This window comes from Lagopus muta, chromosome 11 (assembly GCF_023343835.1).
Source record: "Lagopus muta isolate bLagMut1 chromosome 11, bLagMut1 primary, whole genome shotgun sequence".
Lineage (NCBI taxonomy): Eukaryota > Metazoa > Chordata > Aves > Galliformes > Phasianidae > Lagopus > Lagopus muta.
In genome coordinates this window covers 5041481-5061307 of record NC_064443.1, presented here as the reverse complement: position 1 = coordinate 5061307, position 19827 = coordinate 5041481, and the positions used below count along the sequence as shown (strand labels likewise).

Genomic DNA, 19827 nt, shown 5'->3' with positions numbered 1-19827 from the left:
CGCAGAGCCCGGCTCCCCTCGGCGGCGGCGGGCGGAAGGCCGAGGGCGGCGGAGCCATGCCCGGCCCGGCGGCGCCGGGGTCCGGCCCCGACCCCGAGGAGAGCTACGACTTCCTCTTCAAGCTGGTGCTCATCGGGGACGCCAGCGTGGGCAAGACCTGCCTCGTACAGCGCTTCAAAACAGGGGCCTTCGCGGAGCGCCAGGGCAGCACCATCGGCGTGGACTTCACCATGAAGAGCCTGGAGATCCAGGGCAAGCGGGTGAAGGTGAGCGGCGAGGCCGAGGGACGGCCGCTACCCCGTGCTGCGGTGCCGGCCCGGCGGGAAGAACTGCGGGGGGAACTGCGGCCGGCTCGGCACGGCACAGCCCTCGGCTGCCGAAGGGCTGCCCGGCCCGCTGCCGGCTTCCCCAGCCCTCTGCGTACTTATCCATCCCTGCGGTGCTGCCGTGCTTGGAGGAAGGGCTGCGCAGCTCCGGTGCCTCCTTCCCAAACGGCCTCGGGCACTAGGCTGAACCGAGCCTATATATTAACTTATCTAACTGCCGTGGGACCAGCTGTGTAACCACTCGGCTCCCGGCTGGGAGAAGCCCAGCTGCAAACCCGCGCCCCGGGACGCTCTGCTGGGTTGTACTTTAACAGCGGTGCCGCTCTTTCCAGCTGGGCGGCCGGCGGTGGTTTGTTTACAAACCAGAACGAACCTCGGCTGCGGTGTTCTATTTGCAGAACGGGATTTGGAGCTGGCAGCCTCCGAGGAGGCGGGCAACGCTTTTTAAATTAGATATATTTAAAAGTTGTCTTAAGGCACTGTTAATGGAGTGTGCTAGAAAGTGCAGCTTCTATAGTTCTCAAATCCAAACAAAAAAACCCAACCCTAAATTTGACTTCTGCTCCTCTCGTGCTATAGAAAATTAGCTAATTGTTTGGGTAGACCCGATTTATACCCAGTGAAGTTATCCTTATTCCGTGGCACAAACTCCGTACAACAGACGTGACCTCTGGGTGCAGGAGTGCTGTCAGGCAGTAGGAAAGAGAGGCTGAAGCACACAGCAACTTGTGGGGGGCTGCGGTACAAAAACCTGTGCTGTTCCCCTCTGGAATGAGGACATACAGCTATCTCTGCTTACTCCCAATGGGACTAAAAAGAACAAATTCAGTCATTGCCCAGAAAATGACCGTAAAACTGTAAAGCTTTTGAAATGAAACATGGAAAGAAATATGATAATTGCAGTTGAATTTTGCTCTGTGTTTAACAAAGTAGGGGTGAAAGTTCTCTGTTGTTTTTTTCTTACAAATTAATTGTGGTGAGCAGAATATTAAGCAGATAAAGTTCTAGAAAATGGAAGAAATGACGGCTCACCTTTTACAAAAAGATGAGAAGTCCAAGACCTAGCAAAGATATCTCTTCTTTGTGGTGTTCCACCTTTTCCTATGACATATGAAGTTAGCTGCTGAACAGGAAACACAGATGCTCAGCTTGTGCTCTTCTGCACTTTCCAGGAAGTGAGCAGCTAGTAGAGAGGTTTCTCCTCTCACACTGAAACTAGGCTGACTTTAGATGCCACACAGATCGACACACGTATCTGTTACTGGTGCCAGGGGTCTCAGCTAGGGACTTCAGGACTAGGAGACGACTAGCCCTGGAAATAAAGCTAACTCCCTAAGTGTGCTCTTCCATGTTGGCAGTACTTAGGCTTGAGTATCCCTGCGTTAGTTGCCAGTCTGTAGCAAAACCTGTGGATTATTTCTCGGTACTTCACAGAAGACAAGAAAATGTAGGCCTCTTGAGGCTTCCTTTTGCTTAAGATTGTCCTGTACTTCTGCTTAGAAAAATTCAGGGGTGCACAGGCTGAAGAATCTTATTCTAAACACAAATTTAGGCAAATTGATCCAATATTGCTGCTGATTTACCTTGTAAGTGTTTTTGTTAGCTGCCGAGCCAGGGCCGCAGCTAGAATATGAAAACATTGCTTGGAGTTCTGTTTTTTTTTTTTGTTTGCTCTGTTAAGGTGTGAATTATATGCAAAGGTTAAATTTCAGTCAGGCTTTTCCAGTTGGATTGAGATTTCAGAGCAGACCATCTAATGTAGAAAGGTTTGCTCTGCGTTTCATAGGAAAAAGAAAATAAGGAGGCATTATTTTACACTGTTGTGAGCTCCCTTCTCTAGTAGTTAAATTCAGTGTCAGGTGTGTGTGTCTGACCCGTTGTACAGGTGTGGTTGTGCTGGAGGTTTTACTGATTCTAGGAAGAGCTCTTCAGCTGTCCGAACAGGTCACATCCTAAGGTGTTGGCAAACAAGCCTGCGCATGTTCTCCACAAGTGCAACTTCTCATTGTGCCAGTCGTGTGAGACACACTTGCTTAAAAGTGTTTCACATAAGTTGTTAATTGGGGTTCCTCAAATTAAGAAGCATCCAAGATGTGTTTAAAATAAAGTTTGATTGTTCAGACCCTTACAGTGCATGCCAGGCGATGTCCCTGTGCAGCTCCAACTTCATTGTGGATTTATGCTACTCAAGGCAGAATCTTCCTAAGGAATGAGAAGGCTTGTTTTGTGTTCAGCAAACGGTGCACAAATGAGAAAAATCCATTTTTTTAACTGGATCATCTTCAGAAGTCCTTTCAGAGCAACAGCGTGTCCAAAAAAGTCCCAAGGAGCATTTGGACACTACCTCCTCCACATCCCCAGTGGCCTTTGCTTCATTTTTAGTTGGGCTAAGGATAGTATTTCAACACAGCTGAGTGAGTATGAATCAGACACTTATTTTGAGATTCAAACATTTTCAAGTTAATTGTGTTAGTGTTCCTTTCTGTGTCAAACCTTGAATGTTTTCACTACTATTACATGTGCCTGAAATAGCTGGAGCCCAAGGATTTTAAGTCTGATTTCCTTTAGATGCATTTTTGTTGAATAGGGGAAAAGAAACGTGTTGGGGGAGTAAAGTTGAAGGATCTGCAGATAATGTTTTTTTTTTCCTAACTCAAACAAGACTTTCATCTTAAAGCTGTATTCTTTCAAATGTCTCAAATGACATCTCATACACCAGTGCTTCAGCAGCTACTGAAGCTGACTAAGCATCATAGAATCATAGAATCATAGAATCACTAAGGTTGGAAAAGACCTAAAAGATCACCCAGTCCAACCGTTCACCTACTCCCAATAGCTCCTACTAAACCATGTCCCTCAACACAACATCCAGTCTTTCCTTGAACACCCCCAGGGTCGGTGATTCCACCACCTCCCTCATCATACATAAAGAGAGGCTAGTGCCTGAGAAAGAAGCTATTCACAGATGGTCCTGGTAACTGAAACTTTCTCTGTAGTAACAAAACATAAAGAACTGGTAGTGTAAGAATCCCCAGTATGTGGTATCGCAGATTTGCAGAGATTTACCACTTCCAGAGAGGAAGAACAAGTACACTCTCTGTGCCAACGAGTCTGTTTCTTTTCTTGTACTTTCTTTAAGATTTCTGTTTGCAGTTTGAGATACTGTCCAGTGGATTAAATGAGCCAGCTATCTTGGGACAGGCTTCTGTGAGCCATGGGCTAAAAAGCAGACCATGTCACACAGAGCCACGTGGGGATGTGGCAGGTTGGGTTCTAATGGAATGTCAAAATACAAACTGCATGTGATTACCATCTTGATTTCCAAGTTGCACTTGGGTTGAGGCAATCCCAGATATGTATACAGAATGGGAAAAGAACTCCTTGAGAAGAGCCCTACAAAGAAGACTTGGGGGGGGTCCTGATGGACAAAAAGCTGGATGTGAGCCAGCTGTGTGCTCTCACTGTTCAGAGGCCAACAGTATCCACAGAGGGGTGTCAGCAGGGAGAGGGAGATGATCATCCCCCTCTACTCTGCCCTCATGAGGCTCCATGCTGTGTCCAAGCCTGGGACTCCCTGTACTGGAGGGATGTGGAACTGCTGGAGGTGTGTCTGGAGGAGAGCACTGAAGATGATCAATGGGCTGGAGCACCTCTATCTCCTGTGATGAAAGGTTGATGGAGCTGGGCTTGTTTAGATTGGAGAAGATTCTGGGGAGACCTCACTGTGGCCTTCCAGAGGGGAGCTTACGATCAGGAGTGGGACCAACTTCCTACAAAGTCTGATAATGACAGGACAAGGGGGAATGGCTTCAAACTAAAAGGGGAGATTTAGACATTAGACATTGAGAAGACATTTTTTGCTCAGAGATGCCCTACTGCTGGAGGCATTCAAGGCCAGGTTGGGTGGGATCCTGGGCAGCCTCATCTAGTGGCTGGCAGTCCTACCCATAGCAGGGGGCTTGGAATACATCATCTTTAAGGTCCCCTCCAACCTAAGCCATTCTACTGTTGATTTTGTAAAGCTATCTTCATGAACAAAAATGCTTTATTGTGTGCTGTCTTATAAGCTGCAGTTGTGGTTTATTACATGCTCTCTCCTTAGCAAACTAAACCCTAGATAACAGAGACCATAGTTCCCAAAAGTCATGGTTGTTGGTGTAATGCATAGTAATTAAAATCCTATTGATAAAATAATTCTTTGACTGATAGAAAGAATGTGGCAAACAGAACAAAAATTTTTAACGGTTATGTCACTGTAAGAAAATATAAAACTGGAACTGAGATTTTGCACAATGAAAATCAAGGATATTCCTAAGTCCAAGTTTGTGACTCGTGGTTAGAAATAACAAAATTCCATTTCTTTTCATGAACCTCCTTGTGGACTGATGAATTAATAGAATATCTTTAAAGTCTATTTCATGCTGCCATTTTAAAGTATTTTACATACAGCAAATATTTTTTTCCATTATGATATTTTTTTCTCTTACTGTGTCTTCAGAAAAGCAGCAGAAGAGAATTGTTAAAAACAAACATTCATTTTAAAACAAATACTTCTTTATGTACCACTGCACTTTTTAACTTACAGGCTTTTTCAGTCCATATGTTATGAAGGTTCTGGCCTTTTATTCAGACTTTATGGCTGTAAATAGGAGGGCTGCTCTGAAAGTAATGCCTCCTGTTTTATTATGTTGGCCCACAGTATCAGAGGCAGATGGTGGTGGTATGGAAGTGGAGGCTGAACCTTCCCCACCAGTACTCCATTACCTTTTGTCGCCACGTGACAGATGGCAGCAGAGGGGCAGCCTGACAGAATGGTGTCTGACATGGAAGCGTGTATGAAGCAAGGGAGTGGATCTGAATTCCTCCATGCAGAAAAAATTGTACAAATTGACATTCATCAACACTTGCTGAACACTTATGGAGACAAACAGTGGGTGTGAGCACAGTGGTGAGGTGGGTGGTACATTTTTAGCAGTGGCCACTGTGACTGTGGGTCACCTCCACTTGTGCATTATTTTTATGAGCGTGGCATGCAGGCTCTTGTTCATCACTAATGAAAATGCACAGCTAATGGTGGTGCTTGTGTTGAGAAAGAGCATTTTGTAGCTGAGAATTGACACTATCAAATGGTGGTATTGTGCTCCTTGTATGTGTTGTCGTTTCTGTGGAAATAAATAGGAAGCACTGCTTTCAGAGCAACATATGTATATTCTGTTCATAATGTAATGTGTTATTATCTGGCTAAATTGCAAGTAATATAAAATTACAGCTTGTTAGCTGTCTTGCCTCCTGACTGATGGGAGAGTCGACTCCAAATAAATCCCAAATTTATTGTGCAATGGATCATATACAGTAGAAAGAATAAAATAGGAAGTGCATAATATTTGAGGAAGAAGACAAAAATCATAGATAGGAATGAAAGGAAGATGGAAGAAAGAGTTGTATTTACTAACATTGCTAAAAACGCCAAATCAATTGGTTATTACATGGAAGCAGTAATCTGATATTCAAAGGAAAGTATAGCTCTCTTCTCAACTACTTTGACACTCCTAACGCGAGAGCAAACAGGAATGCAGAATGCTTAGCAAACAGTCATTCTTCATTCTCTGAAAATTCTGTAGTGAAAATAATCAAGAGGATCAGTTTATCGTACCTGTTGCATGTGTGAATGTTACTTTAAATATATTGCTATACAGAGCTTGTTTTTTGTGCTTCTGTCAAAGTTGCAAGATTGTTTCAGTAAGACTTGTTAGGAGTAGCGTTGTGATTTGTTAGACACAGCCTATTGGTTTAGAATCATTTAGCAGAGGTTTTGCATCCACCATTTAGTGCTGGGAAAATTTAAGGAAGTTGCTATATTTTGAAGAATTCATAACATAAAATGACATTTCTGTCTTTGTAATAGAAGTTATTGACTGCAGGACTCCTAGTTATTATTAATGCTGCTTCACAAAGGTAAACCTGGACTCCTGCAGTATTTTAGAAGAATTGGAAAAGTACTTAATAAATTATGTAGGAAATAAGGGAAGGGGAATTTATTTAAATAGTCCTGAGGCCAGTTGTTAAGCATTAACCTTTGATAAACAGTATGTTTATCAATGCAAGACAAGTCCAAATTAAATCATTTGATAACACTAATTTACTGTGCTCTTTGGTCAGTCTATCACTCACCATTTTCAACGTGGTCAGTTTCTGTTGTTGAAACTCTGATTTCTTTGAGCCCAATCAGACAATCAAGAATGATTTTCCAGAAAGCCATCATGTATTTTACCACCTTCTGACTTAAAGGCATGTGTGATTTGCTGGAGTTCGTAACTCCATATGGCTTCTCCATCTTCCTTCCTCACATACTCTGAATGTGTGTGCATCTTAGTTAAAGCAGCACACCTCAGATAACCAGGTTGGTAAAGTAACTCCACGAGTCCCATAAAAATGGCTGTGTATTTACAGTTCCATAACACAGTGCAGGTTTGGTTTAGATATATCAGACTTGTGCACATTGATAGATCAAATAAACAGTACAAACACTATAAATCTGAAACATCTGCAGAAAATCTGAAGTGCCTACAAAGCATTTGGCTTATCTTACCATCCAAGGAGCATGGGTGCATATAAATACATGGAATATTTTCCTATATTTTGCCTAATGTTTTCTCAGCAGAACCATAAGAGTCCTGTGCACATGCTCTCAGATAACAAGAGTTGACTGTGCAACCTGTGTATTAGGGTTGATCTACTCTTCTAAGTGCAAAGCAGGTCTCTTTGAATTGGCTTTGTTAAACATGATTGCCTGCCATCATTTATTTTCAGGCAGATATATATGCATTTTTAAATCTAAAAGCATAGAATCAAGAGTATTGCAGGTTGAAAGAACTTCATGTCTTTCATCCAGCCTCCTGATCAAACTAGTCAGCTTTGAGAACATAGCAGGTTGTTCAGGGTCTAAACTGGTCTGGTCTTGAAAATCTCCAGGGATTTTGACTACAAAGTATTAACTCTTCAAACAAAAGAAAAATCCTTATTTTTTAGGTACATTTGTGAGTGAAGCCATATAGTGAGTCAGATTAACAGCTGCTAGCACAAAGAGGGCAAGGTTATGCAGCTGGGAGGGCAAGTCTTTGATGACGGTGTAGCCTTAGTTTAGCTTAAGCAAATCATGTCCTTATTTGCCTGACTTTGTTTGAAATAGAGTGATCACTCACCTAGCTCCTTCTGCAAGAAGCGACGGGAGCAGCGACAGAAAAGTCTGTCAGGTGGTATGTATGCTTATGGGTTATGTCACAGAGATAGAGCTAACACATACTGTAGTTCCAGCGTTGGAAAAAAAACCCACAATAAATGAGATCTCACAAAAAGCTGAACGATTTTGTCTTTACATAAAAGAGAAATGACAATTAGAGAAGCACAAGCATCAAAATTCTATGAGAACCTACCTGGAGCACATGGGCTGGGAGGAAGATTGCTGTTTGCGCTCCTCAGAAGATCAAGCCTGTGGTCTGTGCTGTTCCCAGCAGAGATTCGGAGCTTCAGCAACTTTGTACATTTAGTCCTGTGAAGACACAGACATAAACACTTGAGTAAAAAATGTCTGGGAGTGCTGTAAGAGCTTCCTGATGTCACTGTGATGTTGCTGTACTGCTGTGGAACAACTGTGGAAATCTGTGAGGATCAGAGACACCAGGTCATACTCGAGTTCAGAAAGAGCAAGAAATGCTGACAACTACAGGCTGATCAGATTCATTTTGGTCACTCAGAAAATGATGGAGCAAATCCTCCTCAGAGAATTAAGTTTTGATCTCACTTTGAGCAGGTGGTTGTCTCTGTCAGCTCTTCAAATCTGTCCCAACTTCCACGATTCTGTGATTCTATGGCAGGTACATGTAGAGATGGTTTCAAAATTCAGTATATGGCATAAGGCCCAAGAACAGCTTGCTTAGTCTCTCTGCAGGTAAATCATTTTATACCACATGAAAAGTTTTTATTTAAAAAAAATATTTTAAGTCTTCTATATGTGTAATATCTCTCAGTTCCTCCCAAGAGTTGGGTAATCATCATTAGCCTTATTTTGCACATGACCTTAAGAGCTGAAACTTAAACTACATAAAGAACAAAAAGGTCTAGTGGGAGACTTGAGTACAGAGAACATAAAAAGCCTGCCATTAACTTCCTTGTCAAGTAATTGTCTGCTTACTTCTCTAGATCATTAACAGTTCCAATAATAAGTGTGGTTTTGTGGTTTCTTGAGTCCATTACAGTCCCTTTCCCTTCTCTGAGAAAACTTACCAAAACTGAGAAGTACTTCTTCACTGAATCGATTCCTTTTAAGCTGTACATACATTGTTTGAGATCTAAATGCTTACTTAGCGTAGGAACGTTATCTGATCAATACAGCCTTTTTCAAAATGAAAATTTCTGCTTGAGCATAGAATCATAGAATCACAAGGTTGGAAAGGACCTACAAGATCATCTGGTCCAACTTTCCTCCCATTACCATTGCTAGCACAAGCTACTAAACCCTATCCTGTAGCTCCTCACCCAGGCGCCTCTTGAAGTAAGTCTTATCCTTTCATGCAGCAGAGTCAGATGATAGAAACAAAATACTGATTTGTAAAATAATACATTGAATATGGTTCTGTATTGCTTTGTGTAAAACATCACTGAAGTTACTACCAGCTTTTTAAAAGAAAGAGGTTCAGAGAGGGGAACAAATTAACAAAAGGTCCACAATAAGGAATAAGACTCAAGAGTATTTACTTATGTCCGATCCAATTAAGAGGAGATACAGAATGTAATGAATTGTACAAACACACATGCACACAAAAAAGCAATGGTGTCTCATTTATCATCCTTTGGGAATGAGGAGGAGGGGAAGTGAAATTTAAAATTATCAAAAAACAAATCTTTGCTTCCATTATTACTATTGCTTGCACCCAAGAGTTGTGAAGGATTCAGAAAGAATTAGAGATTTATATGGAGAATGAGAATCCACAGTTACTTTAGATTAAAAGCTCCTATGATATAAGCTGTCATGTTCCAGGACATTAGACAACCTGCAAAACAAGAGGATTTAAAAATAAACTTTCCCTATGAGCAGGATATTATATTTGTGCACTCTCTCTTTATTTGGCTTCTTCCTCTGGAACATCTAGTACTGGGAACTCAAAACTTGACACTAAATCTATAGTTTTTACACTACTGGGTTTAGGCAAAAGTACATCAGCTGAGCGTTTCTTCTTCCTTCCCATATGAAGTCTGTTCTACCACCTAAAAGCAAAGTGTCTGGAAGCTCTTTGTATCTGAAAGTGACAGAGGCATAGATCTAAACACTCCAAAGTGATAATTTCATAGTCTGCTGCAGCAGACTGCATCAGAGCTCACCGGCTGGAACCCAAAGCATCTCAGTGCAGATACCAAGTTCAGGCAGCCAAGTATGGAAAAGTTCTCCAGTATACACTGTTATCCTTAAATCATGATCAAAGTACATGAAAAGTGTAATGCCACAGTGTGTTACACATAAGGGAGATTTATGACAAGGCGATTGAATCAAGTCCTATCTTTTGACTCAGGAAAACTTAATGTATTTTAAAACCTTTACTAGCCAGTGTGTCATTGCATGCTTTGTTTTATTTAGTTGCAGATCTGGGACACAGCTGGCCAGGAGAGATTCCGAACGATCACACAGAGTTATTACCGCAGCGCCAACGGAGCAATCCTAGCCTATGATATCAGCAAGAGAGGCTCCTTCCTGTCCATTCCTCGCTGGATCGAGGATGTGAGAAAGTATGCTGGTTCCAACATTGTGCAGTTACTGATTGGTGAGTCAAAATCACAGACTGAAAATATTAATACTCAGTACTACAGGATGCTGGGCAATGAGACAGTACCTATTGATGGTTGAAAGTTTTGGATTTGCTTGAAATCAAAATGTACATAATAGAGCTGATTGGAAATTTTCTTTTTTTTCTTTTTTTCTTTTTTTTAATCAGAAAGTGCTGATTCATCAGGCAAATATGCTTAAGAAGCCTGTCTGCTTTGGTTAAGTTCTTTTAAGCATTAGGCAGCTTTGTATCAGAAGCCAGCTTTTAAACCCTTGTGTCTCACTTAGTGGTGAAGTAAGTACCCAAACACCCAGGTTCTGAAGGAGAGCTGCTATATAACTATTCTGATGAGTACAACTGTAAAGTTTCTAGGGCAGGAAGTTCCATTATATCAAGCAGTCGTGTTTTGATGGACCAGTGTGCCCACATCCTTCAGCAGACTGAGGATTTTGGAAGAACTTCAGTGCAATTAGAATCCATCAGTTCCCTATTTGAAATACTGCCTCCCAGCTCCAGTGTTTCTGACTCAGACACCATTTTTGAGGCTTGTGAATCTGTTAGTACTTCAGTATCCCAGATGTCCTTAGGAACCAGAAGACTGCTGTTGTTTTCACTGGGTCTTTCTTTTCTTTTTTTTCTCACAAAATGATTTTAGCTCTGATTTCTAACCCACTTTTCTTTCTCCAGCCATTGCTCTTCAATCCTGTCACTTTGGTTGTTGACTTTTTCTGTTCTATATATGAGTCACACCAAAATACAAGTTGGAAGGGTCTTATGGAGATGACCTAGTCCAACCTTTTGCTGAAAGCAAGGTTGATGTCAGGTTGGTCAGGGCCTTTTCAGTTAAATTTTGAAAATCTCCAAGAATGGAAATTCTACAGCTGCTCTTGGTGACATGACAACCTTCTACCAAACTCTAGCTCTGGCATAAACAGTCATCATAAATTTCTCTTTCTTATTTCCAGGAAACAAGTCTGACCTAAGTGACCTTCGAGAGGTTCAGCTGGAAGAAGCTCAGAGTCTGGCTGAACACTATGATAATATCATCTGTGCCATAGAGACCTCTGCAAAAGACTCCAGCAACGTGGAGGAGGCTTTTGTGAAGATGGCTACAGAGCTCATGATGAGGCATGGAGGCCCAATGTTCAGTGAGAAGAATACTGACAGCATCAAGCTTGACAGCAAAGACGTTGTAGAAGGCTGGGGGTGTGGTTGCTGATATGAGCTAGGTGAAATCCCTGACTTTACTGGAATTTAGATGGTGCTTTACCCTAATGCTGAGTAGCACAGTAGCCATATTCTCCTCCTCCTGTGAAACCAGCCATTTTGTAGAAGTTAGTTAGACACAATCCTGGTTGCTTTGGTGTCTTTTTTTTTTTTTTCTTTTTTTAATAAGGGGACTTCTGAGAGGTAGTCCTGAAAGTTAGGCCCTCTGTGAAAAAATAATCAGCATTTTTCCCTGCCATTTCCTTTTCTGTAACCAGCATGCCAGGAACGACATGGGAAAAGAAACTTTGAACTGGTGATGCAGGGTAGGAGGCAGATGGCTGGAAAAGACTGCCTCACATCCAAAGTACTGAAGCACTTAGCATGGAATTGTTGGCAAAGGTTACTTCTAGAATAGGCACGCTTGACAGCGTCTCTTCAAATCCTCAGTGCTCCACCAGTGACCAGAAAGCCTAGAAGTGACAAGGAATGTCTTTGATAAAGGTATTTCAATTTCCAAAATACCCATAATACAGGACCAAATAGCAGTCATCTGTCCAAGGGCATGTGGATTGCTAGCTAGTAATGGAACAGGCCCAGGAAGGGCAGCCTTCTCTCAGGTTGGTTTTTTTTTTCATTTTCTTAAGTTATCATTTTAACAGATAGCAAAATCACCCTGAGCAATATCACGCTGATATCTGACTTGCTGTCAGGCAGGGTTGGACCAGTTCAGTCATTTTAAATATAGTCTTGAGAAGAGGGAAAATGTATTGCATTTGTTACTGTTTGCAGTGATAACACCCTTTTACTAGTGAGTGTCATGGATTTTTTGCCCTCAGGTCTATTAATTTCATTTGAAACTCAAGACCTGCACCACTGGAAAAACCTTGAACTGAGTGGTAGCCATCCCTTGCCATGTGCCTCACGGTCATATACAGGGTTAATTCTGGTCATACATTTGACATAATGTTACCAGAGTGTTTATTGTTTAAGTGGTGTAAGTAGGATTCGGTTGATTTTTAACCATCTTTTTTAAATCTAATCTGGGCATGTAATTAGAAAGAAGACTTCCACATCAGCTCAGAACTGCATGCATTGCAGCTTTTTGGTTTTAAGAGTCTAGCATCTTCATGAGGGATTGCCTCCCCCCTTTGTATTCCTCTGCTTCTCTCTCCCTGTCACTAATTGCTGTTTATTTCTTAAAAACAATTAGCAGGGAAAATCTTTTACTGTTGCTCAAAACTCACATTATGAAGTAAAATAGATTTCATAATCACATAGTTGTCTTTCAGATTCAGCTCTGTACTGCACGTTGTAGATACAGTTGAAATGCTGATGGCAGCAGTCCTCCCTGGATTTACATGTGAAGCACCTCACAAACTCAGATTAGAAAAAGGAGCAGAAGCAGGCTTATCTTCAGATCTGCACTTAAAGCAAAGGTGTTCAGAAGTGGCAAATGATTTTTCCAATCTAGATAATTTAAAGTAGCTCGTTTACAGAAAGCACCCACATGAAGTGAAGTCACTTTGTTCCTTTTGAAAATCTTGGATCTTGACCAGGTGGATTGGTTTGCTACCAAGGCTACACCTGTTTTCAGCCATTCAGCATATCAGGTATCATGAAAGTCTAGAAGACTGAAGAAAGGGCTATTAGATCCTAATTTCAGTGCTATTCATTTTCATACAGAAAATATTAAATCATTCCTTGGTCTTTCTGTTTGTGGGTTTTTGTTGCGTTTTTTTGTTGTTGTTGTTGTTTGTTTGTTGAAGTATGAGGTAGGATTATTGAAGAATTGCTTGGCTTTGTATCCTGTTTGCTTCTAACCTAAGGGCCTAGATTTCAAATTTTACAGTTGTAAGACTGAAAGGGCTTTACCTTTTTCAATTAGCATTGTTTTCACAACTGTTTTATATGGAAGGGCAGATTAAGCCACAGTATTCAGTAGCATTTAGAGGACATACCCAGTAGCACTGCAGGACATATTCAGCTCTCCTACATCCAAAGATAGCAGGCAGTGAATTCCCAGTGGTAGCTAAAAACCAAAAATTAGAATCGTCCAAACTTTGCCTGGAAATCATGCATTCTGCTCCCAGGAAAATCTATGAAGACAGTCCAAGCTAAAATTCAGTCCTGATTGCTGTTTTTCCTCCTAGTTAGATGGTCCTTAAGCTACAGAATACTGGCAAGCATTGGACTTGTCATGACTTCTCATAGTTTACATCTGTAGGTTACAGTCCTGCAGGTCTGCATGCATGCACATGGACACTCAGATAAGCTCAGCCTCCAGTATCTGCAGGATTAGTGCCAAATTATTTAATCCATGCAGATAAAATTTCATGTGCATTTAAGGACAGTATTGCTACTACTCAAAATCAGTAGTTTATACAGCAAATCAACTTAAAACTGCATCAAGACACAAAAGTAACATAGATCTTCCAGTGCAGTCAGTGATTTTTTTTTTAAATTATTGTTATTATTTTATTTTTTTTACAGTAAATGGAGAAATCCATTTCCTTAGTTTCAAGTCCCGTCTATTAATGAGTAGCCACAGACCAAGGAGCTGACCTTTCCTTAGTATTAGCTCCCATTTCTCTCTTACTCTACAGTTGAAGGTTGTGACTCTGCCTGCAGGCTGGGTTTGTCTCAGTCAGAAAACAGGAGATTTGTCAGTGATTTGTTCACTGCATTTTGCAGTGATGACCCTCACTGCTTCAGTGGTTTGTTTTTTGTAAAAAGACAGGGACTGTGGCTTCAGGTAAGCTTTGTCCTCTAACTCTAAAGGCTACCTGGATGAAGAGAGCGAGTAGCAATAAATCTGAGATTTACAGGTAAAAAAAATGGTTTCAGCTCTCAGGTTACAAATGTGCTGATGTACATCAAGTGAATAATTCAGCAGCACATGATTACAGTTCACAGCGTAAACTTTTGCCAAGAGACCTGTTTACTGGCAGCTGATCATTAACAAGACTATGGTGCACTAACTGCCTTTAAGCAGATCTCCTTGGCTGACCAGGTATTTATCATTTGGTTTTGGCAGTGCCCAAAGTGTGCAAAATATTACATAAACACAGAAGGGAACATTGATCCCTGCCCTATAACAATTAAGAATGGAATGCAGAGGCAAATACTGAACTGAAATCATCAGCAGAACGTGGTGCCCAGGAGCGTGGGCAGTGTTATTCTCTGTACTGATTTTTGATTTAAGCTAATTTTACCTCTGGTTAGCCATCCAGTCCATCATAAGGGATGGGATTTTATAATTACGTAACCATTGTATCAAATAGATGTAAATCTAGAAACATGCTAATATTCGTTTTGCAAAACAAATTATATATATATACATAATCTAAAACATGAGAACAGAAGAAAAGTCCTAATGATTTTACTGCTGTCAGTGTAATGGAGGAGACTTTATGAGGGAGTAACAAAACCAAATGAAGCTCTCTGTACACAGCGTAGATTTCTTAGGGCTTCCTGAAAACCAGGGCTCTTACTGCTGTTTCTTTGACTTCAGAGGAAACCAGATTTATATGAAGAACAGATTGTCACATGTAGTTTAAATGCATTACTGCAGTAAACCTGAACATTCTGCATACATCTGAGCAGTGGTGCACTCAGATAACACCAAAGCCTTTCCCTAGTGCTTCCCTGGTGTATATTATTCCACTGAGACTTACACCTCCATCATTTAATCTCATAGCCAGTCAGCATCCAGTTTACCCTTTGTATGCCTTTTGCCATCTCAGGTCAGTCCTGGGAGCTCTTCCCAGATTTCATAGTTCTTTTTCTCCCTACAGGAAGAGACTTAAAGATCTGGGAAATATGATCTCAGTTCTAATGTTGTAGTATTTTTAGTGCTGACCATCCCACTGAGATCTTGGTCTGAAAACAAGCCTCCTGCACACATTAGTTTTTCTGGGCAGGTCATGCTAGTTCTCTACTGAACATAGTCATAGAACTATTCAAAGCAAAAATCTCAGATGCAAGCACTTCCATGTAGTCCCTACCACATACTTTAGGAAAAAAAGCTATTCTACAACAAGACATTCTGATTCCTGGCATGTTTAGCCCTCTGTACCCCTTTTTATCATTTCATTTTAGTCTGAACAAAAGAGCTTTTTCTTTTTTCTTTTTTTTAATTTTTATTTCCTTTGTTTTTACTGTCTTTTTTCAACAAGGGTTTCTGTCATGCTAATACTGACAACAGCAGGTACCCCAATTACCTCTATACCTTTAGGTGTGACTGAAGGCAGACTGTATCAACAGTTGCCTTGTTCTGACGTACTGATTTGTATGAGGCCACTGGAAAACAAATTAACAGTAAGTTCCCAAGAATGAGAAAAGTAAAGCCTATGCTTGAGTTAGCCAAGAAGAATTTTCTATTTTATCTCATTAAATCTGGGCAGTTTAGTCAATGATTACTCAGTTTAAAGCAGGTAATTTTCTTCTCAAAGTAATACTCTGCACTAGTAGTTACAGGTTTTCCTGCTTGACTTTTGATGGCTGTCTACCTCCAACAAAAGTGGAATGCTGAACTATAGCTGACATAACAGAGTAGCTTAATGTAAAAGTACATCACCTTTCTCCAGGGACATGCTCTGAGAATAGTGGGGGATCAGATACAACCTCATTGCAATCAATAAAAGAAAAAATTGAGACTCTTTTATCATTAAAAAGTTACTTTGTATTTTTCTTTTGCAAGACATTTTTAGATTTCACTTGAGTTACTTCCAAATTGATTATTGAACTGAACTGCTGATACTGATTTCTATTCTCTCAACCGCAAATATACAAAAAAAAAAAAAAAAAAGAATTTCCTCACAAATCTCTAAAGGGGCACAGTGGGACTGTAACCCAGAGGTTTTCTGCACGTGGAATTACAGTTCTCCCACCTCTGTAACAGTGACAAGATCTTAACATGCATTGCACTCATTCAGCTGATGAGGTGCTGTAAGCAGGGTAAGGCATCTGGTAGGTACAGCAGTTTCCCAAGGCTGCTTCTATCTAAGCCACTTCCATCTAAAGCTTGCTTAACCATGCAAACTTGGGTATTCCAGCTGAATTACTACAAGTGAAATGTCCTTTTAAAATTACTCATAAACCAAAATATCACTCTGCATTTATATTTTTTATGTTTACATTCTGGATTAAGATACTAGGAACAACAGTTCCCCTATTAAGTTTATTCTTACTCAAACTAATAGTTGGCTACACCATAGGAGTTTCAGTCTTAAGCCCCCCACACTCACCAAGACATCTTAAAGGACACATTATTCAAATGTAGTAGCTAGCTGGGGGATCCAAGTTTCTAAGTACCTTACACATGACCAACACTGGGGCAAGCTAGCAGTTGTGATTTCAAATCATTCAATCAACCAAAATATACACATAACATCTTTCTGCAAACAGAAACAGGAAAACATTAAATGAAAGACTATTTCCTTAGAAACTGCCTTTTTAGAACATCTGACCATTTTGACTATCCAAACTATTCCATATGAAAACAAAGGTATGAAAGACTGTCTTTTGAACATGGCATGCCAACTTGCCTTGACAATTGGAAGCTACTCATAAGAGTTAAGAGCTGAATTTCAGCAATTACCGCTGCAAAAAAAAAAAGCACAAGACTTGTGTGGAACCAGATTCTCAGAAAAAGGAAATGGTTATCAGATAAAAATACGTTCATGCAGAAGGCAAAGCATACTCATTCTTTATTTTTCATGTTAATTCCCTATTTCAATGCTGTGCATAGATAAGGATTTTCCCCTTTGTAAGTGGTACAAAAATAGATCATTCTAGGTATGAAAAGTGTTTTGATACTTGACAAAAGAAAACTCCATGTATGTTTTCTTAAGAGAGCGACGTACTGATGAGTAACTGCTGAAACTCGGTGGCGTAATATGAGGGATTCAGTCGGTAGAGTTGAGTGTTGAAATGGTGCTATGTGAACATACCATTTCAAAACCTGGGACCCAATGCATGAGACCAGACACTGCTCCACCTCCCGGGTACAGCATAGATACAGGCTTACTGAGCAGAAGGTGAATTTAGTTACTTGTAACGGTGTTAAGATTTCATGTTGCCTTTGTGGAGAAACGCTAAGAGTTTCAATAGTCAGATGTGCTCAGTGCTCTCAACCAACTTTTCCCTCTTTTGTGCCTCGCTCACTGATACCTGATGGCTGGAACATCCAGTCTCCTGAGATGCACAACTCCAGAGAGTCAATAGCATTCAAGTGAGTCTGGCGCATGCACCTGCTGGGGAGAAAATACAAATCTCTGATTCATATTGAATTCATTCACTGCATTCCGAAATGATGTGAAAGGTTTAGAGGATAACGGTGTTAAAAGTATTCTGCATTTTCTAGGACAAATCTGTTGCTGTTTTTTCCAAGGTTTCTTTGAGAGATGCAGGCTGTACGTTTCTAATCATCACTAACTACTTCTCTTATTACAATATTGACTGGGTCATTTGGAATATGAGGAGACAAGGGAGCAAGCTTGCATACTACAGTAACTTTTTATACTTTACCTTCATCTATTTATAAATTTATTATGAAGAATATTTCTAAGCAGATACAAAACCTGCTTTATGTTGTGAATTGTAGTCTAGTAGATACATTGTACTGTGTATCATTAAAAATTTAATTAAACATTTGGCAATTAATATCTTTTGTGGTTATTTTATGCATGTAATTTGCTGTGGCTGTTTATCAAAAACAAAAAAAAAAATGAAAATTTTAAGAAATTCTGTATCCTTTATACAGTGCTGTTTGTTCTTTTAATTTTAGACGAGATAGCTCAGTGTATTCTGTTAAACAAGCAGTACTTGACTCTTACACATACTTACAATTGCCCATCACCTACATAAATGCATGCACATAAAAAGGATTCAAAGTCTTCCATGTTGGAGGTGCAGATAACTTTTCCTCAATGTTTACAATTAAATGTAAACAATGTGGTTAAAACTGCACCTTCCCTAAGGAACATTTATATCCGCGATTTTATTTAGTTATTGTAAATTAAACAAAGCATCTTCATCTATGGCCAGGAACTTAACTATTAAGCTAGTGGAAAGCGTAAACACAGATACACTGTCATAAAGCAAGAGGTGAGACTTGAGTCCATTGAAAACGCACTTCTAATTTTGAGAAAAACTCTTAGCTACAGTACAAGCACTGCTTCTGCTACAGAAGGTAATAGATAAACCTGCCAGAAGCCTAGCTGGGTGTTAACTGCACATGTTTAGCATGATCGTGGATTCTTAGCCTGGCATACAACATCAACAAAAGCAAAGAAGAATATCTTTTAAGATTAATTAAGCAAGAGATTCAGGCTCAGCTGATTTTCAGGTGGGTTTACTTTGTGTTTGCTATTTTGAATACATATTGATCTGTTATTCATTGAACTGACCACACACTCTTATCAGAAACTTCTGATGTGCAGGCTGTTTGAATGTTGAAAGCAGGATATATCTCATCACCCCAAAATCCATAGTTGTATACAAAATACTTGAATACAGTCTGTGTTAGTCAGTGATCAGAACCATTGGCCTGAGCAAGTTCACACACCTTCAGCTGTCTGTGCAATTAGCATAACTGAAAACAACATGTAGCTGCATTAGTTTCAGATGTATTTGCACATCAGTTTACAACACTATATGCAGTCATTACAAAGGCAGAATGATACCTCAGTGTCACCATGTGCTAACACTATGAGCTTGGTAAACTGCACTGAAAATAATTGCATCTAACAAGTAATTTACCCTATTGAGATTCAAAGGTAGGTGGTGGGAACAAAAAAATCACAGTGGCAAAATCAAAGCTTAGAAAAATGTTTCTGTGAATCATTTGTTAGTTTTCCTTTCTATGCATCACTCTGAAACACGTTCTGAACAAGAAATAGCTGACACAGCTGGCAAACTGAAGTTCTGAAAATCCAGTGCAAGGAAAACATAATGGTTGTATGCTGGTCTCTGCAAATCCACCCACAAAACAAAACCCAGATGCTCCAGGGCCTTTCAGCTCCTATAGCCTTTTCACATTTCACAGGAAAAACAAATAAATTAGTGTCACTTCTTTCCCCTATCTCTCATTGAAGAAAGCCCAACCAGTTGTTTAGAATTCAGATGTTTTCCCAAATCTAACATGACTGATATATTTGAAGTCACCTACAGCCAAACTGGGGAGCAACGTCTGGCTGCTGCTTTCAGGCGCACCATGCTGAGCTCGTCTCTCAGACTGCTAGGGCAGAATGCGTCTGACACAAACACTGACTGAGGAGGGACCAAGTGCTTAGTATTCATTTGAAATCAAGAGTGGATGAGAGGATGACAGTATCCTGGCACCCGCCATTTTTGCAGCATTTTACCAACTTACCACTTAACAACATGGGGTTTGGTCCACGAGGATGAACTTGAAATACCCTGGATCTCGGAGAACGCGTGAGGGCGGTAGCTACTACTTGAACGAATAAAAG

General features: G+C 40.4%; 1 protein-coding gene across 2 annotated transcripts; it reads left to right on the top strand.

The window, feature by feature from the left end:
- Positions 1–14694, top strand: RAB43 (RAB43, member RAS oncogene family). 2 transcript variants are annotated; one of them, XM_048957767.1, is made up of 3 exons: positions 1–266; positions 9964–10141; positions 11110–14694. In XM_048957767.1, the coding sequence occupies exons 1-3, from the start codon at positions 57–59 to the stop codon at positions 11361–11363; spliced, it is 642 nt and encodes a 213-aa protein (XP_048813724.1). In that variant the 5' UTR covers positions 1–56; the 3' UTR covers positions 11364–14694. The 2 variants fall into 2 exon arrangements, with proteins under 2 accessions (XP_048813724.1, XP_048813723.1); XM_048957766.1 differs by having other exon boundaries at positions 9958–10141.
- The last annotated feature ends 5133 nt before the right edge of the window (positions 14695–19827 follow it).